Here is a 26531-nt window from a genome sequence, read left to right as displayed (position 1 = left end):
TTTAAAATCCATTATCGTGAGTACTGTATCACAGTAATGAAAGGCTTGCCAGGGCATCTCTCCACATATTTGAGGCATGTTACACGCTTTGCTGCATTTGAACCAGACAGATTGTTCACACCTTATAAAAACATTTACAGGACCAGCCCACATCAGTTTGTATGAGCACTGTACAATATCAAATGGTGTCATGCCTTGGATTACCAGATACCAGAGGCTAGTAGATCAACAACATCAAAGCAGATGAGATTTCTTCTCCATGCACAGGAATTCAACCCTTCATTCACCCTTGTTTCTTATGATCTTCATACTGCAATCTCCCGAAAAAGCAAAATTTGTAAATGTAAATTCTGTCACCATTTCCTCACCCTCATATCGTTCCTAACCTTAATAACTTTTTTCTTCTATAGAATACAATTGACATCATATTTTGAGAATGTCTCGTGTTTTTTTTTTTTTTTTTGTCCATACAAAGTCAATGGTCCCCAGATCTGTTTGGTTATAACATTCTTTAAAACATCTTCTTCATTTGGGTTTGAACAGCGTGAGGGAGTGCAAATAATTACAGAATTTTCACCTTTGAGTGAACTATGCCTTTAAAGGAAGCATTAATCAATTAAGAGGTCAGGATTCTGATTGCTTAATGCTGATATTAGAAAAGTAATTTTTACACACACACACATTTATTATGGGGGTATTAACATGCCTAAGACTTTTGCACAGTACTGTATATGTTAGTATATGTGTGTGTGTATGTATATGTATATGTATATATATATATATATATATAGTACAGGCCAAAAGTTTGGAAACATTACTATTTTTAATGTTTTTGAAAGAAGTTTCTTCTGCTCAGCAAGCCTGCATTTACTTGATCAAAAATACAGAAAAAAAATGTAATATTGTGATATATTATTACAATTTAAAAAAATTGGTTTTCAATTTATTATAGTTTAAATTATCATTTATTTCTGTGATGCAAAGCTGAATTTTCAGGATCATTACTCCAGTCTATCACATGATCCTTTAGAAATCATTCTAATATTCTGATTTATTATGAGTGTTATGAGTGTAAAATAAAAAAAATATTTTATAATAATATAAATCTTTACTATCGCTTTTTATCAATTTAACATCCTTGCTGAATAAAAGTATTGATTTATTTCAAAAAAAGAAAGAAAAAAATTACTAACCCCAAATTACTGACCAGTAGTGTATATTGTTGTTACAAAAGATTTATTTTTTATTTTTTAACTTTTTATTCATCAAAGTATCCTAAAAAAGTATCACAGGTTATGAAAAAATATTAAGCAGCAGAACTGTTTCCAACTTTGATAATGAATCAGAATATTAGAATGATTTCTAAAGGATCATGTGATAGACTGGAGTAATGATCCTGAAAATTCAGCTTTGCATCACAGAAATAAATGATAATTTAAAGTATAATAAATTGAAAACCAATTATTTTAAATTGTAATAATATATCACAATATTTTTTTAAAAAATCTGTATTTTTGATCAAATAAATGCAGGCTTGATGAGCAGAAGAAACTTATTTCAAAAACATTAAAAATAGCAATGTTTCCAAACTTTTTGCCTGTACTGTATATATGAATAAATGAATAAATGTAAATATATGCATACACACATACATATATATATATATATATATATATATATATATATATGTGTGTGTGTATGTATTTATGTATGTATGTATATATATATTTATTATCATTATGTGCAAAAAAACAGTCTTTCCAGCCATTTCTCTGCATCCATATCCTTCAGTACTGTATGTCTTACAGTTGTCACAAATGTCTTACTGACTCCATCTAGTGGTGATAAAAAGACATCAAGTGAAGAGAAAATGGCTGAAACCAGAAAGTTTGTCACAGAAATTAAAATTCACAGCAGGTGTCTGAGACAGTAAAGAGTTTTATTTGTTTATATTAAATCAAAGGAAAGCACTATAACATACTTCACAAACCAAACGCCTTGTGGTGTAGTACAGTGGTTTTCAATCCGGCCCCTGGGGACCCACAGCACTGCACATTTTGTTCGTCTCTCATGGAGCTCTGATAATGAGCTGATGATCTGAATCAGGCGTGTTAAAAAAGGAAGACACAAAATGTGCAGTGCTCTGGGTCCCCAGGACCAGGACCGGAAACCACTGGTCTAACAAATCTGTAATGTCAGAAAAAGAAAGATTTCAATATGGCATATTACAAAAAAAGGAAGTAACACTAGTGGACAAGAAAATCTTTTTTTAAATAATATAACTGTACATTTTTAAAAAGGTGACCAAAAAAAAAAAAACTTCTATAAACAGAAGACTGTTATGAAGACTATATTTAAAAAAAAAAAAAAGCCAATAAACACCTTTTTTTGCCATTAGAGCACAGGGCCTGGAAATGAAAAAAAAAAAAGAAAGTATCACAGTACACTCAGAGGGACAGCAAGTGGTCAAGAGCAAGAATAAGGCAGGAGAAGACGAGAGAGAGAGAGAGAGAGAGAGAGAGAGAGAGAGAGAGAGAGAGAGAGAGATGGGGCTGAAACAAACCATCAGACCCAATGAAAACCACTGAAGAACGTTTCACTCCCATCTCTTATGATCTGATGCCACTGTTAACATTTATGGAAAAATTAAGTTAACTGGGAAGATGACAGAATGAGAGAGACGATTAAAAGATGTTAGTTATATAAAGATACTTTTTTTTTTTTTTTTTGCAGAAACAGGATGCAGTAACATGCTCAACGGCCCAGAGTGTGTCTGCATCACCCATAATCATGTTCTTCTTATAATAGATGCTTATAATACATCTAAAAGAACAATATTCATTACAAAATAAAAAGAAACTGCAGCTGCAGGGGGTGAAAGCCAAATCTTGTTTTGCCTTTTGTACATGGGGGACCAGATTTATCGATACTAAATAAAGGCGTTCGTTAAGGTGCGGTCACATTTATGTTGTTCGTCATTTTTTTGCTGTCAAAATCCAGTCATTTCAATAGGAATTTAAGCGATTTGGAATTTCACGAGAGGGCGAAAGACTGTGCAGATCTTGCAACGGGTTCAAGTTAGTCACGCGGATTCACCGCGTTGAGAAAGCTGCATGGGTTGAAAGTGTTAGGTGTGCTTCATACATCTCAACACTATTGATAATAGACAATGGACCTTTTTGCCCGCCAAATTAAGCAAAGTCACCGCACCTCAAATCTCTGCTTGTGTCAATCGTCCTCTCTTTTTGCCTACTTGGACAACAATGAACAATGCACAACAAAAAGAGGAATAATTTTAGTCAAGACTACCTGGTTTGATTTGACCAACAAGATGGTTTTGACCAAAACTCTACAATGACCTTCATGAATGCAAAAACAAAACAAAAAAACAACAAAAAAAAAACACACACCAAAAGCAAAAACAAAAAACAAACAATTGTGGACATGGCACACAGATAACGTTGCTATTGCTTTCTATTACCAACTCTGTAACTGGAATAGAAAGCTACACATATAACAAAACAGATAGAAGAGTGCGTTTCAACTTGTCGGATCTTTGCTATAAAAGTTTCTCTGGGAATCTGGGAATATTTTGCCCGGATCTGGCAGTCAAGAGGCAGGAGACCACTCACGATATTGGTGAAAAAAATGCATTCCTGAGCTATATTTAGACATCTTTCTTCATTTCAAAATATTTGGTCATTTGAATCTAGCCGTTCACAAAATATACTGCATTCATTTCAAAGTCCTCAAATGCACAACATGCCCTCTTAACAGCGTAACATCAAGCAGATATCTTCACGTCATTGGAAATAACATCTTCGGCAAAAAATAAAAAAACACCAGAATTTGCTTCTTAAAAACCAAAAGATCAATTTTGTTCAGATCAGTGCAAACTTAAACACGAGCAATAACAACGATACATGTGTCCCACGTCCACAAATCACACCTTTTAAAGACGTTGTAAAATTCCAAAGTGTCTTTTTTCCCGTAAAAAAAAACCCCTCACAAGGATCAGAGCTGCAGAGAGAGGGCCCATGCTGAACAACGGTGAAGAATACCATCACTGAAGAAGACATCCACAACAAAAGTTCAAAGGGAGAGAACATAAACAAGTACAAATACAACTGACATATTAGAAGCCGCATTACAAGTCTGTATAAAATCTGAAATAAGCACAAAGATATAGTAAATATACACATAAAATAGTTCCTTTTTGTGGTCTAGATTGTTCCAGCCGTCTGAGACAGTCCTGTGCTAAAGTTCTGCATAGCCAAAGCTTCTAGCTAACTATGGACTGGATCAATGTCAGCGAGATACAAAGGTTTTTTCTTTTCGATTTATACCAAAATCATACAAATTTCAGCGCCTACTCACAATTCGTAGTTCTTAAACTTTATCTTTGTAAACAGTTTGCCCTTTTTTCTGTTTCAAAAATACATTCTAGTCAGAAAATTGTGAGGCATATATATGTGGCAAAGCTCTCTTTCATAGTTTTTTCTTTTTATACAAAAAATATGCAAAATAATGCTCTATACACATCGTCTAGACTCTTCCGTCCTCTTTTTCTAGCATGTGACTGTGAAGGAGGAGATCTCATGAATTCCGGTCTTCTATCATTTGAATGATGGGGACTGGCCACATTATGAAGGACTGAAGCGTGTACAAGTTGCTTTGGCTCACAGACCAGCAAGGTGAATGCTGATTGGTCAGCGAACCTAACGCACAGCAAAATCAAGCGGTTAGCTTAGCGTATGCTCTAAACTTCAGGCAGTGACACCAGAGACTGTCGGTTAGTTTAGATGCGTCTGCTCAGTAGCCCGAGCCAGACGATTCACTAGAGCGGCTGACACCAAGCGCGTTCTAGTCCTGGTACTGAAACAAAGGTTGGGTGGCGTTTGAGGGGGGAGGCTCAACCCATCCTGCTGGTGTCTCGTATCACAGCATTTGGTGCATCAATATGGGCTGGTATTAGGCCGGCTGTCGACTCCTTCTGTTCCATAACACGTCACATTGTCGTCTTCACGTTCAAGACCGTCCCATCCGTTTGCTGCTATCGAAATGTCATTGAAAGCTGGTGTGACACGATAACATTAAAAAGCACTGTGTAAAACAAGCACATTCATTTTGTTTTGGTTGCATGGCTTTGAATAAGACCAGCAATGCAACGGCCCGAACCAGCCATCGGTTTTGGCATTGCTATGGCTTCGGTGTTCTGATTGTCACTCGGCACTAGGAGTAGATGCACGGCAGGTTCATTCGTTTAAGCATGTTTGTTTGTTTCATCGTCTTTACAGGTCAAAGCAACTGTGAAGCGTCCAGATTGGTTTCACACATCTGTTGAGTGATGAGCGTTGTCTCGGGAGGCAGATGGAGCATGCTGAGCGATGGCGGCCACTGAGAGACGGCGACTCTGTGGATCATGCGAACTTGATGATTCGTTTTATATCAACATGAAGTGTTTATGCATGCGCCTTGTGTTTAAGAAAACGTAAAAAAGATATTTTGTATATGTTTGTAGAAATCTGAGTGCTATAGGTTCTGTGCTTAAGTCGTCATGTCCATGGACTTGTATGTATGTATACATGCATGATGTGGCTCTTTAAAGTCTGTCACTTCGAAAGCTGTCCTCTACTGAGGGGTCAGGGAGGACCATATCAGGGTCACTGAGCATGCTCAGTCCATCCAAACTGAGCGGCTCAATACGAAGTTCATCCTCCAGTGGAAAAACTCCCTCTGAGTCCAAACACTCTGGCACTGCAGACAGCACACTGCTGATGTCCTTAGACAGGTTGGGATTGGAGTCGTCTGAGAGAGAGCAGAATCGTGAGTGAATACAGGAGATGTGAAAGAACAGATGTGCAAAACTGTTTTTTTTATAATTTTTTTTTTTTTTTTTAGCTGGTCACCTGAAAGGCTAGTCCACTAATCAGTCTTCTGGAATCTCTGTGTAATCTAACTGATTTTGGGTTGGCGTGGCCCCAATCAGACGTGTTTCTTCTGGGGCATTTACATAAGACACATTCTTATGTTGAAACAAAATATTGAGGTCTCAAGACACTATTTTTAACTCCACATACCATTAAGACTCAAACGGTTGTGTCGGAATACTCAAAACAAATGCAGTGAGACACCAATTTTTTTCACATGTACACTACCAGATTTTGTTGTTAAAGACATTGATACTTTTATTCAGCAAGGACAACAAAGAAATGTATATTGTTACAAAAAAAATTATATTTAAAATAAATGCTGTTCTGTTGAACTTTCTATTCAGAATCCCCCCAAAAATTAAAATAAATCAGTTTCCACAAAAATATTAAACAGCACAACCGTTTTCAAAATGATATGTGAATAAAAAACATGTCTTGAATATCAAATCAGCATATTAGAATGATTTCTGAAGGATCATGTGACACTGAAGACTGGAGTAATGATGCTGATCACAGTAATAAATCACATTTTAAAATATATTCAAATAAAACATTTAATTGTAATAATATTATTTCACAGTAATACTTATTTTACTGTATTTTTAATCAAATAATGGCAGCCTTGGTGAGGATAAGACTTTTTTCAACAAAAAAAAAAGTTAAAAAAACATACCCCAAACTTTTGAATGGTGTATACCTAAGAAAGGTTTTTTTTTTGTTTGTTTTTTTTACTACATAAACTAAACAGCTGTTGGACGACTAAGTGATAATCAACTAGGATATCTTTTGAAAGTGACATTTCCTTGCTATTCCCATTTCCCTTTTATTGCCAGTTACATAAAAACAATGGTCCATGAATGAGATGAAAGAGACTCATTTTTTTTAATCAGAGCTTGTACCTGTAAGGATGATGTTGGGCACTCCTCCTCCACAATTAGAGTAAAGCATGTTGTGCCTCATCTGATGGTGGTCTTGCAGGTTGCCATGGCTACCACCCAAGCCCATGAGGGCAGCCTGGGAGCAGTAGAGGTTAGAGGAAGGGTCGAATCCTCCGGCCACTGAGCTCATGACATTCTCCAACATGTTATACTGATCCTGCGGTTTAAACACATGCATCTTATTTGTTACAGTGTTTATAAGACAAAAGATGAGCAACTTAGGAACCAGAGTGCACTGCAGGATCTTATACGTTTACCTGATAGGACGAACACTTGGACTGACGTCCGGAGAATTGCAGCTCCATAAAGGGATCGTTAAAGAATGCTGCCATGCTGTTGTGCTGCATGCAAAAAGAAACAAGAGGAAGTTATAAACATGTTCACACTATATAAAGCCATGGTCAGAATTATTGGCATCCTTGGAAAATATGAACAAAGAAGCCTGTGAAAATAAATCTGCATGGTTAATCCTTTTAATCTTTTTAATTCACAAAAATTGAACCTTTCATTGAAGTAAAATAATATTATTGGGGGGGGGTTCTCTTTATAAAAGAAATGTTTTTCTCCAAAACACGCTACACAATTAAATGGCTTTTATTCTATCCGTTGTCCTGATGGAAGATCCAACCATTGCCCATTATAAGATTTCTAGCAGAAGGCGTCAGGTTTAGATTTTTTATCTGTTGGTATTTGCTAGAATCCATGATACCATGTATCTGAACAAGATGTCCAGGACTTTCAGCAAAAAATTTGGCCCACAACATTAAAGATCCAGCTGTATATTTAACCGTGGGCATGCATGGGACACTTTGTATCCCTGTTTGCACCAAAACCATCTATTGGGTTTGCTGCAAGACAGCTCTTTTCGTTTAGTTTCATCTGACCATATAATCTCGTCCCTTTTGAAGTTCCAGTCGTGTCTGACAACTGAATATGCTGGAGTTTGTTTTTGGATGAGCGAGGAGAATTTTTCTTGAAAACTCCCAAACAACATGTGGTTGTGTAGTTTTTATTTATTTTTATTTATATTGTTTAGGTTTTCTGACTCAAGACTCAACTAATCTCAGCAATTCACCATCTGTGCAATTCAACATAAATGCATTTAGCGCAAGTGAAAGTTATGAAGTTAGTTAATGTAGTTGATTATATATATAGATATACAGAGACTCGGACATGCTTATTTATATTACATAATATCTGTATATTTAAACCTGTTCATTTAAACTACATGTTTAACAATAATAATAATGAATTAGGGGTATAATAATAATATAAATAAAATATAAATCATATAAAATAACTTTAATTAATAATCATTGCTAAAAGCCAGACAAGTTACTATGGTGGTGATGAACAAAGCTAAAATCTGAGCCACTTTCATGGTGCCTAAAACCCAGGATTGGTGCAAACTAAACTGAAACATACCTGGCTATCCACCTAAACCGGCTTCATGGTATAGGCCCCCAGGACTGTAAATCTCATATTGGAATGACATTATTTACATTGTATTGCGCCGGAAATAGTGCCACGTGTTTCTACAGTCTTGGCTGATCCTAATATGTTTCAGTGTTTTCCTGTTCTGCCAAAAATAACCAGCCTGTGAAACAGCTGAACATTAGCCTCTCCCCTCAGAGCCCTGTCTCTATTAACAGCTGATTTCAATTGGAACTCACAGCGCTGGAATTAAAGTCGAGTGGGACGTTCTGCAGCGGGGACACAGGCTGGTGCTGTTGGTGCTGTTGTTGCTGCTGTTGGCCACCTGTTTGTCGCTGCTGCACCCCTGGATGCTGGGAGCTCTGCTGAATAGACTGATGGGACTGGGGAGGCTGTTGCTGCTGCTGCTGGGTTTGCTGGTAATGGGGGTAGGGAGGGGGCGGTTCCATTGGCAAGTTACTGGTGTCCAAGGCAACCCCCTAAAGAGAACAGGAAAGTTATAAAAATCATTTGACTGGGCTACGGTATGCACCAGAAACACTCTACTCTCAAAACGAACAATAAACCAGCTGCAATATTTCTAAACACAGCGCTCCACAAAATAAAGTAAAGATTTGTATTTATTTTTTAAATGTGAGAGCGATGGCATTGAGTTATACAGATGACACCTGGTTTCATAGTCTGTTCTGCACACACACAAAATCACACAAACACAAAAAGTTGTATGACTTCAGAAGACTTTGAAAGTACACAGGTCATATTGACCATTTTTATGATGCTTTTCACCCTTTTTTATAACAAAACACCTGACTACACCTGGTCACTTTATGTGTTTTCTCTGATCTGATAGCTATCCAATTGTGAAAAGACCAGGTGTAAATACCCTCCAAAACACTTTCGAGATGGATTTAAAAATGATCACTCAACCACTTGTGTGGTTTGAGACGCATTTCAAATAAAACTGGACAAGTGTAAATGCATTTGGTTGTTGAAATCACATATGTAAATTTTACTCCTCCCAAGATGGTACAAAAAAAATGTGTAAGAGCATGTTATTACCGGCTCCTGGTAGCCAGATATGACATCGCTACTGCAACACACATTGCCACAGATATGGCCCTCTGCAGATGAGTAGCCGAGTATCTCTTCAAGCGCATACTGCTGCAAATGAAACTAAAAGTTTGGCGTCACATCCTGAAGCTCAACACACAATCATCTTCATAAAAAGTAGTAGGACTAAATGATCTTTCAAGTCCCGATGCAGCTCTCTCTCTTATTGTAGTCTTTGACCTTGAAATTAACTGATGATAAATAGAATCATGCTCATATATGTTGCTTTCGCTGACGTGAACTCCACTAAGACACATTTATATGGCCAAGTGTAAATGGCAATGTTTTAACAAATCGGATAGCTATTCGATCAAAGAAAGCACATGAAGTGACCAGGTGTAAACAGGCCCTACAATGTACAATTATTATAAATTATAAACTTCAGTTATAAACTCCCATGAAAGAGTATAAAAAGTCTAGTTAAATGATTTCATAAAAATAACCAGTTTAAAAGAGTCAACACTGAAAGAAAACAGTGGCACAGAGCATAAGATTAATCTTGGGATTTTAGGAATCAACATGGAGCCTCTACAACTGAAAATTGCAATTACTGTTAAAAAAAAATTAATAAAAAAAAAAAATTTGTTTTTAGACAGCCCAAAGTACAACAGAAAAAACAGCAGTAGGGTTTGGAACGACATGCAGACGAGTATATAATGAATTTGAATCATAAATATAAGCTCTAAGCCATTTGGAATTACCACAGTTTGTAGCAGAGAATCTGGTGTTGAATTCATGTGGCTGCACCACATGGTCCAGATCAATTTGAGTGTTGCACAGTGCATCCATTTGAATTCAACACAGAAATCTGTTACAATGCCTTGCGGGGTCAAAACTGATCAGTAGGGCGCTATTCAAAGATTCACAATAAACAAACCTTTGCTATCCACTCATGCCGTGCAGATAATTGGTTCTGTGCTGCATGGTTCATTTGTTAGTGCTGTATCACCACACATCTAAGTATTTGCCCTTCAGCATTCGTTGCACACAGCAGAAAATGGTAGTGCAAAATGAAAGATTTTTTTTTAATGTGTAGTCACACCAGTGAAGTCTAACAAGATGCAGTCTGGAGCCCTGTACAATTTAATACAAGAAGTCTGTGATCTTTTGGATGAATATTGAGAAAAGATAACACTGCAGAATGTGAGATGTTATGTGAGGCGTTTAATGAGCACCTTCTCACCTGTGTGATCGGAGAGAGTGAGGGCGACATTGTCGGGGAGAGCTGCTTACTCAGGCTTCGTCTCTGATCACCCCCTGGAGAGAGCGTCAGAGGACTAATGGGTGCCGGCCGCCTCCTGGGTGAACTCGCCATGCCCGTTGGAGGAGGGTTGGACAGCGAGGAGAGACGTAGGGACGTGTGGAGCGATGGATTGCTGAGAGATGAGTGCAGCTGAGAGTTGTTGAGGGACGCCTGGATGGAAGGGTTGCTTAGAGAGGATGACAGCCCTGAGAGGACAACAAACAAGACATAATCAGCTTCGGAGGTCAAAAGTTCTTCTTGAACTGCCTTAATGAAACCGAGATAAACCAATAATGGCTTTATGAGTCACTGCGTGCAGGCCGGCTCTTGTCCTGATGTCCACTCCTCAGAGAAGACACTGAGCAATTGTCTGCAGGTTACTGGACCAGTGAGAGCGAGAGAGAAAAGAGCCGTTTATGAGCAGCCAATTCAGGGGTTAAAGGTCACCTGTGTCTCTGGGGATCAGCCAATGAGCGAGCAGCACAGCTGAAACGGGCAGCAGAAACATCCCAGCACACCCTGTTCCCAGACACGAGAGCGAATGGAAAGAATAAAGCTCAAGAGAATGGAAGTCAAAGAGAGCGATCAGATGGCGGATGGATTTAAAAAGGGGGGACGAGAGAGGAGGAGAGCTGTAGTCTTCTGCATGGATGTGGCCCTTTAGAAAACACATGGCATTCATTCCCCAGAAAGCGCCTACAGTGTAAGCCTACAGTGTGCCATTAAACAAAGACTAAAGTGTTCAGCCAGGCTCTTCTGAAGCCAGGAGATGCTTTAACAGCAAATGAGACTCCTTGAATAACGATTTGGTCACAAACAAAAGCTCTTTTTATCTTTAGACTGTGCGTGAATGAGATTACGCATGTGTGAAAACCAGGACATGTATTAATGTGGCTGTTTATGCCGGATATAGTGAACCTCACTGACCTTGTGAGTTTCCAATGCCCAGATGCATCATGGCTGCAGGCAGGTTGCCGGTGCTGCTGCCTCCGCTCAGGTTGGGATATCCAGCCTCATCGGGGTCCAGCGGAGTAGGCAACGGAGAGGGGAAGTGCAGGTTACTGAGGTCAGGCAAAGACCCGCCAGTGTTTAACGTGCCCTGGTAGTGAGACAGACCAGCATTCTGCTCTGGAGATGGGAATATACTGCAGAGAAAAAGAGACAGACAATTTCAGGATGTTTAAATGTACAGCAAATATCAATAAACACACACACACACACAAATTTCCCTTGACTTACTTGATTCCAGGCACTTCACAGGACTTTGGCCGGGAGGACAGAGACTGCACCTGCAACCAGGCAACATGTGAATTAAACGTTCACACTAACCGAAGATGATACATTTAACAACCTACCATCTACAAAGAATCAATTAGTACCACTAAACCTAGTAAGACAAAATGGCATCATTCTCAAATCAATACTACATTTTCTGCAATCAACAGCACAAAGAATTTGTTAAAAGTCATCATGACATTTGACATGACAAACTGACAATTTCTATTTGTTTACGGAATGTTGCAGTGTTTATTATAAATTATTTATGCATGCTTATGATTCATTTAAAAACCAAACAAAGACAAAAACACATTGTGCCGTTAAAATATGAACCTATAACAACATCTCTGCTCTGATAGTGTGTATACTGAAGTGAGGGCTAAGTAATAAGGTATCCAAGTTTCAGGCCCTCAAGTAACCTGTCAGTCACATTAAATAATCGTAGCAAATTTTAACAATCCAATGATCCAATAATTCCTGATGGATCACGCACTCATGCTCAACATTTTTCTCTAATTCAAGAATACTTGGATAAACGTCACTATAAGAGAGAAAAGATGATCACAATTTCTGTTTCATGCAAACTTGAAATACTTGATTACTACTTCTCTGAAATACTTCTTAAAAGCACAAAACATTGAACAGACAAAACAATATAATCAAAATATAGAGGTCAATTAAAGCTTTTTTGCAGCTCAGAAAGAACTTGAGCAAATAATTGACCTTTCGCCGGCCCCTCCCCCAAAACGGCCATTGTCCAATCACACATCATAGCAACCGTTACTATGTGAGCAGGTCCGACAAACATTAGCAAGATTGTGAAGCGTGCGCCCATGGCGTTTGTAAATCGGACACTACATACCCCGAGAGATTGTCTGGAGGAGTTGTGTTCTTTCCATTCCCAAAGCCGAAAACACAACGTGAGCGGTGCCTACAATGGATAAAACAGTGTGGACGGCCCCACTCCCAGTTAAATGTGTCGAACATTACGAAGCATAAATACGTCTGCTGGCTGTGGTATCGATGGCTACTTAAAGGTTTTTTTGTTTTGTTTTTCTGATCTGAAAAACGATCCTATCTGTAACTCAAAAAACATAATATTGTCTGAACCGCGAGTTTTATGATCCGTTGCCCCACTAATAAATATTATGGTCTCAACCGCGATTTTTGTGATCTGTTGTCCCCCTAATAAATATTATGGTAAGTGAATTATGAAAGACAATCAATGAAAGTTATTTAACGTTAGATGCAAATTAAGGCTATGTCTGGTTAAACAGTTATTGTGTGATTTCGTTTATTGTGCTTTGTCAACTTGGAAGCATGAATTTGAGAAAGAAAATCATTTTTGGAAGAAAATGCACCACATACTTTTGTCAATGATATAGGCCTAAGTTATAACGTTAGCTAAAAGATTGTAAAAGCTTTCAGTTCACCTGCCTAATTGTAGTTGAAAAGTCAAATTAAGCTTGATTAATGATATACTGTGACTGATCAAATAAACTACAGCATCGGGAATATAACTCCCATGTGTTTTGCAGCATTTAAAATTTTAGTCGTGTTATGCGAAAAAACACACATGTATAAGAAATTATTGCTGACAGCACTTTTATTTTCAGAGACAGTTTTTTCTTTCACACAAAAACACAACAGTGTAAAGTGTCTTACAATGCTTTTAAACACTTGTTTCCTTGTTCTTTGTCATAATCACAAATGATGTGTATGAACACCGGTAAGCATTAGCCTCGATAGAGACGTAGATAGTAGTCGTGTCTCCTTCATTGCGTATTTTTATATTATATAATATATCCCTGGCCTCCACTGCATACTGTAACCCTTTTTGCCTCAATCTGGAAGATATCGCGGAGGTATTGCTCCAAAAAAGGTCACTGACACGCACGGGTATACCTTTTTCCGTCATGGCAATCTGTCGCGCTGGTCGTGTTTGACCATTTGTTTGTCGGACGTAGCAACAGTAACTAAGGGGGGCGGGGCTCGGCGAAAGGTCAATTGCCAGGTTGGGAAGATTAAGTAAAACACTGGGCAGAAAATCTTTTTGAGAGAAAAGCTCTGTTTGGGGGGATTTAAACTCTTGACATCTGGCAACCCCAAGCATGAAAGCTAGTGGGAGTTTGTTACCAACACATGATAACAGAAATGTCAAATAAAAAAAGCAGCCCTACAGAGTACACAATTCATTTAAATCAATACTTGATACCTTTTTTCTAAACAAAATGAATAAATAACTACACTGAACACAGCTCTTTATTTTGTTGGTAATAGTGGTCAGTGAAATGTCTAATAAGTCTAAGCACAGATCTTCTATTTTGATCCAAAATCCAAATCATATTTTTTTTGGGCCCCAAATGAGTCGTTACTCAGTATTACAGGATGTAGAAAGACTTTTTAAATTTTGCATTTAACATCCATTAACAGTCCTCATGACATGTACTCACCTTTTTGGCCTCCCATAACTGTTTGGGCAGTGGCTTATTCACACCGAGTAGATTGTCCTCATTAGGGACAGCGGGAAATGAGAACACTGAAGAGAGAGAAAAAAAAAACAGACCCACAATAAATAACAAAAATAATCCCTGTAACTATCCTTTTCTGTATGCATATTCACATTGCACCAGTGGTGTTGCTCAAGTCACTAAAATATCATTTTCTATTTTCAACAGCTTAATTACAAATACTAAAACCAAAAAAGTAAAAGTAAATACTCCATCTGCCTCCTACAACTCACCAGAAAAAAAGAAAAAATGAGGGAGATTTATTAAGGTATCTTAAGGTAAACTATATGAGAGGCTGAGTGGGACTGCAAACAGGGGACACCAACTATTCTACAACAGCATCCATCAGCCCACCACAGCAAATCACAGGAGAGTACAAGAGAGTAGTCATATTGTGAGAGCTGATGCAATCATTAAAGGGGTGAATTTTCTTTTGGAGGTCTGAACACTTGATGGAGAGTCAACAAGCATGACAACACACATTTACCACTTACTTCACTTATAGGTCGACCTGCCATAAAAAAATATGGAGGTCGGCAACCGGTATCGGAATCGGCTAATTAGCTTGTAAAATAATCGGAATCGGCCCTCGAAAATCATGATCATGCATCACTACTTACCATCTCCAGCATTGTCCACCTCTGCTTCATTCATGCTGGCTGCACGACCACAAACACACATACAGAGAGAAAGAACAATTAGATCAAAGAGCAGTCAATAATTTTGCATTCACAAATGTCTGTTTCCACAGCTAGGACAGTAGAGAATGAAATAAAATATTTGGAGGGAGACATTTCTTTCAGCAATTTAGCATTAATGTAGCTAATTGAACCACTGCTGATGTAACAGACAATATATTAACACAAATCACTTGTGACATGCATTAACACAAGCTTTTTACATCAAACAGATCCTGAAATTAATTCCTAATAATCCTTTAGGTGAGTGTATATATATATTCATTCAATACACTGCAGCATTGCAGTCAGCCCCCCTTCACAGAATGCAAATGTCACTAGGCCATTAAACAATACATAGACATTTCCATTTGTGCTCATGTATGAATAAATTCAAATTTTATATATTTGGAAAAATTCTCGTTTTTCTAGCTGAAAAGTACTTCCAATGTTTGGAGAACATCACTGTTGATAGACTTTAGTTGAGTTTTTATTAGTTTTTTTTAACCAAGGCCAGTTTTGAGAATAATTTAGGAAGAATCTGAATTTGAGTGTCGAAATATCCTGTACACACAGCAGCTTACAAAAGCATCTTGATTATATAACGGGATATATAAACTGTAAACATAGTGACACTGACTAAAATAATATAAAAGATGGTGACATAAATAAAACTGTAAAGTCTTATCACATTTGAAATGAGAAAAGTCAAGGCACAAGTTTGTTTAAGCAGATTTGTGCAAAATAAATGAACACAAAGATGATGGATGTTCTGTGTTTTCCCTCTTTCTTCCAATGCGTCTTATTTTGTTTCTCTGTTTTATGTTTGGATTATGCTAAAAATGATTAATATAACTAACTTAATCACTGGTGACGTAAGAATATATTAGCAAGCATCACTAATGACATAAATGATTAACACTTTGACCGAAAGCTTTTATGTAAACCAGATGAAATGAATCAGGAGTCCAAACTCCAAGTCTCAAATGAATCACGCCTTGAGAATTCAAAGTAATTAATTATTGCACACAGAACCTTCACTCTTCTCTGCTGCCTAGAGTGTAGAAGAAACAGCATTACATACACTAAGTCTGGAGTCGGTCAAATGTTTTAAAAGGGATCCTATAATGCCCTTTAAACTCAAAATACCCCACAGATATTTTTATAGCATGTTAAAATTGTCACTTTTTGAGGGTGAGCAAAACGTGCCGTTTTGTGTGTGTCACTTTAAATGCAAATGAGCTGCTGCTTCCAGCACAGATGGCGGAGCTTCAAGAGCTTGTGTGTCAGCAGCTCCGATTACCTCACACACACGCACTGAAAATTTCAAAAGTTTTATGTTCAAACCGGAGTCGGACAAAGATGGAGAGACTCGAGAAAAAGTGACAACGTAGAGTGCAACAGGACATTTCTGAATGGTTAGTTGATGAATTTATGTATGTGATGTGGAGTTAACTTTCTTCTAGTAATTGATTAGCATATTCTGTCATGATAATCTATAAATCGCATTCCCGGGGCGGGGTTTATGTAAATTTTAGGGTTAGTGATGTAACTAACCCATGAAGAAGCTCATTGTAGTCCCTACCAGCCGTTTGTTGTAGTCCTTAAAGGTCCCATGACATGCTACTTTTTGTAGGCTTTAATATAGTCCTTAGTGGTCCTTAGTACTGTATCTGAAATCTCTTTCCAAAAATTCAGCTTTAGTGCAGAATTATAGCCACTACAAGCCAGTCCCAGAATGAGCTTCCTTCAGACGGGCCGTTTCGGTGTCTGTAGCTTTAAATACTAATGAGGAGGAGAAAGGCAGCGCAAGGTGGAGGGTGGGTGTGGCCTTGACCATCTTGCGCAACGATATCATGCATGTTTGTTTATGTTGGATATATTGCAATGGCACGAAGACACGCAGTCGTTCAAGCATTTCAGTTTGACCCAGAATCTGATCCAGATGGAGAAGCAACGGATGAAGAAGTTGCAACTCAGCGGCTCCAGAAGGACGTTTCCGAATGGTTAGTTTAAAATATTATGTCTGGATACGGTACTTTATTCGGATGGTTTACAGTTATCATGTAGCTAACGCGAACCTACTGTTGCCTTTTCATGAGAGATCTGTAACGTCTGTAATTTATCTTATTACAATTACATCAAGCTCTGCGATCTTGAAATGCGGATATCGCGCGCGCCATATAACCAACAGGAAAACGGTTATCCAAATAACAAAGACGTGTACAACACTCGCGTTACAGTGTGTGTAACTTGATGCTGTCTACCTTTACATCAGCGCAAGTAACTGCATAGCTGCATAGCTAACATGACAGCCACATTCTACGTGTAAGAAGCTAGGTAACCATAAACAGTAAAGCAACACACTTATATATAATTTGTTGACTTACTTGTCCGACGTTCAGCAAGCCCAGCTCTGTATTGACCATTCGATGTTCATTTGGACATCCAATTATTGAGCAATTATTATGCTTCGCTCGCTCAAAAGCCATGATATCTCTCGTGGACAAACTAAAATCGCGCGCGCGCGTTCTACTTCCTAGCTCATTTTCTCATGGGCGAGAAATATTCTCTGGGCGGGCAAAGCAGAGAAAGGGGAGGTAACATTTCTCCTTATGACGTCATAAGGAGGAGATTCAAGATCAGCCCGGTCGAGCTTCCATTTTCTCAAAGGCAGAGAAAAATAGCAAAAGCTCGATTTACACCGATACATTTTTTTAGAAACTTGGGGACCATATACAGGCTAGGGGAACTCATATTAATGTTAAAAAACCTCAGAAAGTGGAAATTTCATGTCATGGGACCTTTAAAAAGCGATTTCTGTAAAATAAAATATCTCCCTTTGCTTTGAACTTTGCTCAAACAGCAACATTACACACTAACTAAAGTTAGAAAAGTGAAGTCATAATCAACCACCTCTTTAATGTTTTAGAACATAGTCTCTTATGTTCATCAAGGCTGCATTTACTGTATTTGATAAAAAAATATAATTTTATAATAATATTATTACAACTGTTTTAATATATTTTAGTGTCATTTATTCCTGTGATACAAAGCTGAATTTTCAGCATCATAAATCCAGTCTTCAGTGTCACATGATCCTTCAGAAATCATTCGAATATGCTGATTTGCTGCTTGTCACATTTATTATCAATAGCCCTATTCGCACTAGATTAGTATTATCTGGGGACCTCGTGTGATTTAGAAATTTCCCACCCACATCTGAATTTCATGTGGCGCATTCGCACGGGATAAACAAAGCCTGTGATTTTACTTGAAATTACTGACTTATCTCCCGGATATGGCTATTGCTTGGAAATGTCTTGTCGTTATTATAGGTCTAGCTGTATGATATATCATAAACAGAAGAATGTTCCTTACCACATGCTACACATGTCATCCATCTCCATCTAATCATAATTTTTGTTTTTGCTCTTCTGATGGTTTTCAGCTTTCCCTTTCTGCAAATTGTATAGTTGTATCGTATCATGGTGTATAGCGATGCAGCACCCAAAATACTATCAAAACACTCCAACGCAGCCAATGGCCATTCTTCGCGAAAAATGGATAAAAAAGCGCACAGGAAACAAAAACCTTGAAAAAAATTATAAACGACCCTGCCAAATCACAGAGATGCCGATTCGCACAGGACTAATATTATCACAGGACCTCGGCGAAATATGGTAGGTCATTTGCGGGGGAATTTTTACTTTACAAATTACAGACATGGCCGATTCGCACAGGATTAAGATCACGGACAACCTCCGCAATTATTACAAATTACTAGGAGGTCACCAGGTAATCCTTATCCCGTGCGAATAGGGCTAATGTTGAAAACAGTTGTACAGTTGCTTAATATTTTTTTGTTAAAACAGCGATAATTTTTTTTCCAGGACTCAAAGTTCAAAAGATCAGCATTTATTTGAAATTTCTAATATTATAATGATATTTATCATTATAAATATCTTCACTTTTGATCAAATTAATGAAGTATTAATTATTATTTTTTATCTTACTGACCACAAACCTTTGAATGGTAGTGTATAGGCTGCACAGTTCAGATCAGTCTGCTAAATCGATCTAGCGAACAAACATTTGATTAATTGAAATGACTCACTCAGTGCACACTCACTCCACCCATTGAAAATTCGGGGCACAAACTCCAGAAGGGAAAGTTGAAAACAGCTTCTTAGAGTGCACTGTCTCTTTAAGGAACCCCCCATGAAAGGGAAAGGGAAAGAGAAAGAGGAGACAAAAAAAATGTATATCGGGAGAAATCTGTGACCACAAGTGCAAAGTGAATCAATGGAGAGGCATTGTTTTCCATACACCACAGAGATCCTGTGGAAAACAAACCTCCTTTCTACTTCCTCTGCTGATGCTGGCCCAGCACAGATGCAGTGTGGGCCCGAAGCCAGATCAACCAGCTCCGGCACTTCAGCAAAGCTGCCGGTCTCAGACGCCCAACTGCGACGCACAATGAATCAAACAAAAAGTATGTCAACACCTCGTTTCCCCCTCACTGAGAGTCTCATTCAATGCCATAACTGACAGAAAGAGACGACCAGAACAGAAAAACACTGGCTTGAGTCCTGAGTTTCATCACTTTTATCTTGAAGTGTAAAAGTACCTAAAAAAACGCATAGTTCAAGTTAATGTGAAGTACATTATTTACAATTGCGTTTATCAAGAATTATCCAAAAGCAAAAATCGAGCATTAAAAACAGTAGTTCTTATTATAGCTGGTGTCAAATCATAAATCCCAGTAGGGTAAGACTCAAGCGGTTGAATGTGGCACGTGGTCTTGATGCTTTTGGGAGCTCTAGACATGAATAGCACAGTTGCATCACACAGTCAAGTTGGCTGGCAGGTTTGGAATGAGACTACTGTGATAGCGGAAGCGAGACAAATTTTTGTCCCATGTGAGAGGCTGGTTTGTACAGGTTCATATTACGCGAGCCTCACTGCACACCTCCACACACTGTCAACTGTCTACATAGCTCAGATGAGCTCCCAGACAGATATTAAATAAATGATTTCTGCATTGTCCTTAAATGAAGCAGTTTCTTATCAAATTGAACTGAAGTGTCTCTGTGAAAACAACTGCCTTGGGCCAGAGACAGTCTTCTGAGTTATAGTGCTCCATATCGCAGTTTGCTCCACATCTTCACTCATTATCTTTTTTAAACCTATTGACTAAACAAGTCTGATACACAAAGATGCTTTTATCTTGGATACGCAGTGCAGATGTGCTGCAAACTCAAGCCTATATGCGTGCAAATCAATTCATAAAAGAGCAAGTGATAAACAGAAAGAGCGCAATAGAGAGTAAAGGCCCGCGCCCGTAAAGAATTTCGCAGGCGATATTTAACGCCTCGTGACTAAACAAAGGGCGCCAATGTGAGTGTGCACACCGACGCGAAAAACGGCACGCGTAAAAGCGTAATTTTTTTTTTTAAACGCCTCGGGTTCATTTTTTTGGTTTGACGCGCCGCGTCAAAAACTATCCGACCAATGAGATTGCCGCTTTTGCTCACGTGTCTGGAGCTTCTGAAGTTACAGTAAAACACAACTTGGGGGCGCTCAAACACAAAACGGTCTTGCCGAGCACACATACGTAACAGCGAAGAAGATATACGCCAAGTACCAAGTAGCGTCTACACTGCCCATAGACAGACACTGCCGGGAAGAAATAAGACGAGGAAGATGCAAGGCAAGATGAATGTAGAGCTGCTGGTCTCGTTGGTGTCGGAACATAAAGAACTATATGACAAACGCGACAGCGACTACAAAAATCTTGATAAAAGAGAACTGTTATGGAGTGGTATTGCAGAGTATATACTGTTATGGAGTGGTATTGTATTTCTGTTTTACATTAAGCGCCATCTAATGTCAGGGAATGAATTTGCATGTTCACTCGGCTCATCGTCAGCGAAAATCTATTGGGTGTGAACACAAAAAACGCGTTGAAAAACGCTGGCGAATAACGCGCGCCGATATTCGTCCCGGTGTGTACGGCCCTTAAGACAGAGCAGGAATGTTACAGATTCAATGTTAATTTTTTTGGGACATAATGCTGATTACCACAGCAAATAATAGACTCAGTTTTATCTAGGTTTTTTAAAGCAAATTTGCAAAGAAAATGTAAATACATTAGCCAAGGCAAATCACTTACGGGACTCATATTACGCACGTTTGAGCTTCTGCAAGAACCAGTGAGGTTCATTCTAGTGCGTTACGCTCGTTGGAGCTACAGCAAGAACCAATGAGGTTCATCCTCATATTACACACGTTTGAGCTTAAGCAAGAACCAATGAGGTTCATTCTCATATTACACACGTTTGAGCTTAAGCAAGAACCAATGAGGTTCATTTTTATCAATTTAGCACTTGCGCCCTGTTTTCTATAGGCTTCTGATTTTTGTTTTTTTCAGTTGCAACAGAATGTTTTGCAAAAAGACATACATATGTTTGATATCTAAATAAACGAAATATTAGAACATTTATTTTTTAACCATTTTGGAATCAAAATGAATCGGATTTGCTAAAATTAAAATGGTACTCAAACCTAGTCGCGAAGTATCAAATACTGTTTCATGGTTCAAGCCTCTACTTCATTTCAAGTGAGAATACTATTCTCAACTGCTATTTATGAGCACTATTCATTTAAAGCACACCTTTAAGCTAAGCATTTATAAACTCAGGGTGTACATTACAGTCTCTGGGCTCACGCTGCCCCGGACACCAATGATTTAACAGAAAAGATGAATCACTGTCTGGTCAACTGACATTTTCGTATGGAGATAAAAGAAAGGATAATTTAATGTCTTTGAAAGAAGTCTCTTATGCTCACCATTTGATAATAAATGTATCAAAACAGTCATATTGTGAAATACTATTACAATGCAAAACAACCGTTTTCTATTTTAATATATTTTAAAATGTGAATTTTCAGCAGCCATTACTTCAGTGTCACATGATCCTTCAGAAATCTTTATAATGTGCAGATTTGCTGCTCAAGAAATATTTCTTGTTATTATCAGTTTTAAACGGTTTTGCCAAGTAATATTTTCGTGGAAAATGTGACTAAAAAAATTTCAGGATTATTTGATGGATAGAAAGTATTTGAAATAGGATTTTTTATTACATTATAAATGTTTACTGTACTTTTGATTCAATGAATCCATGATTCAATAAAAGTGAAATGCTGATGCAATATCATGAAAAAAAAGATTTATCGTATTATTGTATTGGCACAGCCACAAATTTCTTTGCCAGACTTCAACTAATACAATGATGAAACACTTTCACTGCTAATGCAGAAAGGAGGAAGATTATCCCGCCCTATGACATAATCCTATAGTCTTACAAACATCTTCACTGCAGAACGTGTATGTGAACTCTGGCTATCTGTCTTTTTAGGGGAGGATGAGCCAGACTATCTGTAAAGCTCATGGGGATGTACATCAATTTGTTTACGAGAGCTCTAGAAATCACAGAAAAATAATGGTAGAGGGAACATCCTTTAAAAGCATACTGGGCCGAGCTAATTGTCAACCATTTTCAGCATACCATCTGAAATGTCTGCGTTTGTAACCAAGACAACTGGATAAACATCATGACAGTGAGCTCCAGCTGTGTCATGCAAACATGCTGCACCACGGGTGCAATGGTTTGATTTGGGTCTGCTATAAAATCATTGATTTATCATCCATGCCTGACATTGTGCAATCCATTTGACCCCTGTGCAATTTTGTTTCAACCACACTGTTATGCCACACAATAAAAATGATTAGAATATGGTTGTGTAGGTATTAAATTGGCTCAAAATTAGTATGTAAACAGGCCTAGAGGGAGGAAGCCGAGCTCACCGTTCCGCTGAGGAGGTCCTCTGCCCATCTGCTGGTTCATGCCAAAAGGATCCTGTGGGTTTGGGCTCATGGCGCTGGTGTGCAGAGCTGAGTCAGAGTTTGTTCTGTGGGAGAAGGGAAGGATGGAGGAAAAACAGCTCGGTCAGTGAGCCATCATTAAAAAAATTGCTGAGCTGAGCCATGGCCACATGACCCATGGCCACATGACCCTTTGCCCTCGCTCACTGCCTTTATTAAGCAAATATACATGACGGCACTCTCAAGAGCACTTCACTGTCCTCCAGAGCCTCTCTCTGCTTTACATCCTTTATCAGGTCTGATCATTAAACCATTCTCAGGTGACATTGAAAAAGAAAACACCTGTTTTAATGTCACAATAATGAGTGTGGTGATGGGGAAAGAAAACAAAACAGATTAGTAGAAATAATGATCCCTGGTTCGGATTAGTTTGGAACAGTGAAATATTAGTGTACAGAGAATAGTCGGCCAAGTAGAGAAACGGCATCTGTGATTTGCTTGAAATCATTCTGTTTGTATGAAGACTTGATAAAGAAACAGATTTAATAAGATCTAAAACACAAGAAGGAGAATGAGCCGAGAGAAGGAGATCTGCAGGAGGTGATAATGAGGGAAAAAAAACAAATAAGACAGGTCCAGAGGAGATCTGTGAGAGGAATTTAAAGGTCAAAGGTCACCTGTTAAGCTGTGATATTAATCTAAATCCAGGTCGTTTCTCTTCAGTCCATGGCAGTTGCTCCCTTTAGAAATGGAAACAGTCACGTGTTACTCACTACTGTACTGAACCTGTAGCCCTGGCTCAGGGGTTAGTACAGCAGGATGAGCAAGCAAGAGACAAAGAGAAGAAGAGAGCGAACAGGGTGAACATTTCTCTGTGACACCTTCAGGAAAACGTAAAGAGAGTCGTAGAAATCAGAGCCTATTCCCCCAGGTTAGTCTAATACTGTGTGCAGCACTGATTTACTGCTTCAATTAGATTGGATCTGCTACATCTGAGAGCAAACAGAAGTGCTATAATATCTTTAATGGTTAATGAAAGAAACACGAAGGCAACGCTGCAGCAGAGTAACCACACTGGGAAATCAGGATACAGACTAAACCAAATAAACAAATACATCTTACTGGCCACAAACGCAATCAACACAAAAACCTTAATCTTTGTGACAGCCATGTAATTCAGGGACAAAAAGCAAAGGCTCTGTGACCTTAAAGATTGTGGTTTGTGACGAGGAGAGAGAAAGGGTTTCTTTCAGGCCTAAATCCAAATAGACTCTAGTCTAGTCCTGTAGCTCAAATGGTAGAGCATGGTGCTAGCAACGGCAAGGTCATGGGTTCGGTTTCCAGGGAACATACATACACTGTAAAAATGAACTACCGTTCGAACGTTTGGGGTCTGTAAGATTGCTTTTATTAAAAATATAAATAATGCGTTTATTCAGATTTTAAACTGATCAAAAATGACAACAATGTAAAAAAACACACAATTAAATTTCAAATAAATGTTCTTCTTTAGAACTTTATATTAATCAAAAGAACCGTAAAAAAAGTATAACTGTTTCCACAAAAATATTAAGCAAGAACAACTGTTATCAACATCAAAATCAAAAATGTTTTTTCTTGAGCAGCAAATCAGCATATTAGAATGATTTCTGAAGGATTATGTGACACTGAAGACTGGAGAAATGATGCTGAAAATTCAGCTTTGCCATCACAGGAATAAATTACATTTTTTAATTATATTCAAAAAGAAAACAATTATTTTTTAATTCATATTTAATACTATTTCACAATATTACTCTTTCTTCTGTATTTTTGGTCAAACAAATGCAGGTTTGGTGAACATTTGAATGGTAGTGTATCTAAAACAAAATATTTCTTTCTTTATATCTGTAACTGCCTATCAAAGCAGCCATTGATATCATAACCCAGCGGTGCCATTACTCACGGCGAGTGCAAGACATGAATGTATAATGATCCACGTTCGCCCGTGTAGATGCGTAAGAAGCCCAGCAGATGTAGCCTGTGGTTCCCACTAACAGGGTTAACATATTCCTATCACTAAGACAATAAAGAGAAATAATAAACAGATTTCCTGCAGCTCACTCTGCTGCTAAGGAGATGCTACAGTATGCCAGACCACACTAGGGTGATGTAATGCTCAAGGGAGAAAAAGATACTCCTTGTGACAACTGAAAGTGTCCTTCTTTCTAATGATTCTTTAAAGCTGGTCTGTTCCCCTTGCTTTGAAGTGCATTAAGGCTTAGCTGCACATGCCATATGAAGCTCTAAAGTCAGTGCTTATCGACCACCCATGCTGGAGACTTAAAATAGAAGAGTTTAAAGGCAGCAGTATATGGCATAAATAGAAATGCATCAGGAAGTTACTAGAAAACGGCTTTGTAAACAGCTTGTTATTTAAATCTGACCCTTGATCACAAACAACGTGAAAAGCAGATGTTTTCAAACTGGCATCAGGCAGACCACCAAAACCGGAGAGATTTTTTTCAATGAAAGCCAATTGCTGTTGGATCACACTTAAGTCGAATGCCTTTCTAGAAAACCTCCCAGAGGAAGTCTTGTCTGGGAAGAGCAGAGGCTCAGATCCAGGATGGGAGAGCGTGGGACTAAGAGAACAACGCTGACCTGAGTTCCTGACCCAGTCCAGCTGAACTCCACAGGGAAACATATGGATGTTGCCTAGGATTCAGAACCAGCCCGCGTTTACCCAGACACCAGAGGGACAGCTGTAGCCCAGGGAGAACTGAGCCTGAAAGTATCATAGTAGCGATGTCGTCCCTACGGATGCAACTGAGCTCTGGGGCACACTAAAACACAGATTCAGACTGTACACAACATTAACGTTAGTTCAGGAAGGGTCACACAATGTTTATCTTGACCTGAGAATGTGTTGTGCCAAAAAATAACCAAAGAAAAATGTGTTACGAATGGACGATAAAAATCTCAAAAACACTTTATATTAATGTTACAGTATTGGGCTCTCTTTCTCTAGACCATTTCAATGCCAACAACATCTTTTTATTGGCAACATACTACCTCAGTCCTCTTACATTTCCTTTTCTGGTGATAGAACTGAGTAGGCCTGTGAACTGACCACAAAACACATCCGCCACCCATACATCAGGTTATTGTGTGAATAAGCTACAGAAATCTGCACTGGTTGGACCAAGTTGTGTGGTGAAGGGAAAGGAAGGGTTAATGAGCTGAGGGTGACGCCTTTTTCAGCTCATTAACCCTTAACCAGTGTGTGCTACAGTAGGTAATGCATCACAGATGTGTTGAGAGAGCTGTAAACAGTTACTCGAGGGCATACGTTAGGATGGGCCTCCCAGTAAATCAGGACCATCATCCTCTGCTGGCCAAACACCTGCCCACTGCACTCCTAAACCAATAGAGAACCATGACCAATCCCCTACAGACTACTCATACCAGCACCCAATGCTCATTTTACTGAGTATTAAATGTAACCAGGGGGCTGGGGCCCACTAGGGGGCCTCAAGAT

General features: G+C 38.5%; 1 protein-coding gene across 5 annotated transcripts in view; it reads right to left on the bottom strand.

Moving 5' to 3' along the window:
* Positions 1-1920: 1920 nt before the first annotated feature.
* The window catches only part of crtc3 (CREB regulated transcription coactivator 3), a 48957-nt gene continuing 24346 nt past the window's right edge, over positions 1921-26531 (bottom strand). For 2 of the 5 annotated variants that reach the window (XM_082160276.1, XM_082160275.1), the window contains 12 exons: positions 23689-23751; positions 22994-23097; positions 15067-15105; positions 14390-14475; positions 11898-11947; positions 11586-11803; positions 10599-10864; positions 9365-9478; positions 8545-8784; positions 7129-7212; positions 6833-7028; positions 1921-5808 (listed from right to left, as the gene is read on the bottom strand). In XM_082160276.1, the coding sequence (XP_082016402.1) occupies positions 5603-5808; positions 6833-7028; positions 7129-7212; positions 8545-8784; positions 9365-9478; positions 10599-10864; positions 11586-11803; positions 11898-11947; positions 14390-14475; positions 15067-15105; positions 22994-23097; positions 23689-23751 (1666 nt within the window). In that variant the 3' untranslated portion in view covers positions 1921-5602. The remainder of the gene's footprint in view (positions 5809-6832; positions 7029-7128; positions 7213-8544; positions 8785-9364; positions 9479-10598; positions 10865-11585; positions 11804-11897; positions 11948-14389; positions 14476-15066; positions 15106-22993; positions 23098-23688; positions 23752-26531) is intronic. The other 3 variants (XM_082160277.1, XM_082160278.1, XM_082160279.1) reach the window with 3 other exon arrangements.

The sequence above is a fragment of the Leuciscus leuciscus genome, assembly GCF_965113295.1.
Source record: "Leuciscus leuciscus genome assembly, chromosome: 2".
Lineage (NCBI taxonomy): Eukaryota > Metazoa > Chordata > Actinopteri > Cypriniformes > Leuciscidae > Leuciscus > Leuciscus leuciscus.
This window is presented reverse-complemented; position numbering and strand designations above follow the sequence as displayed.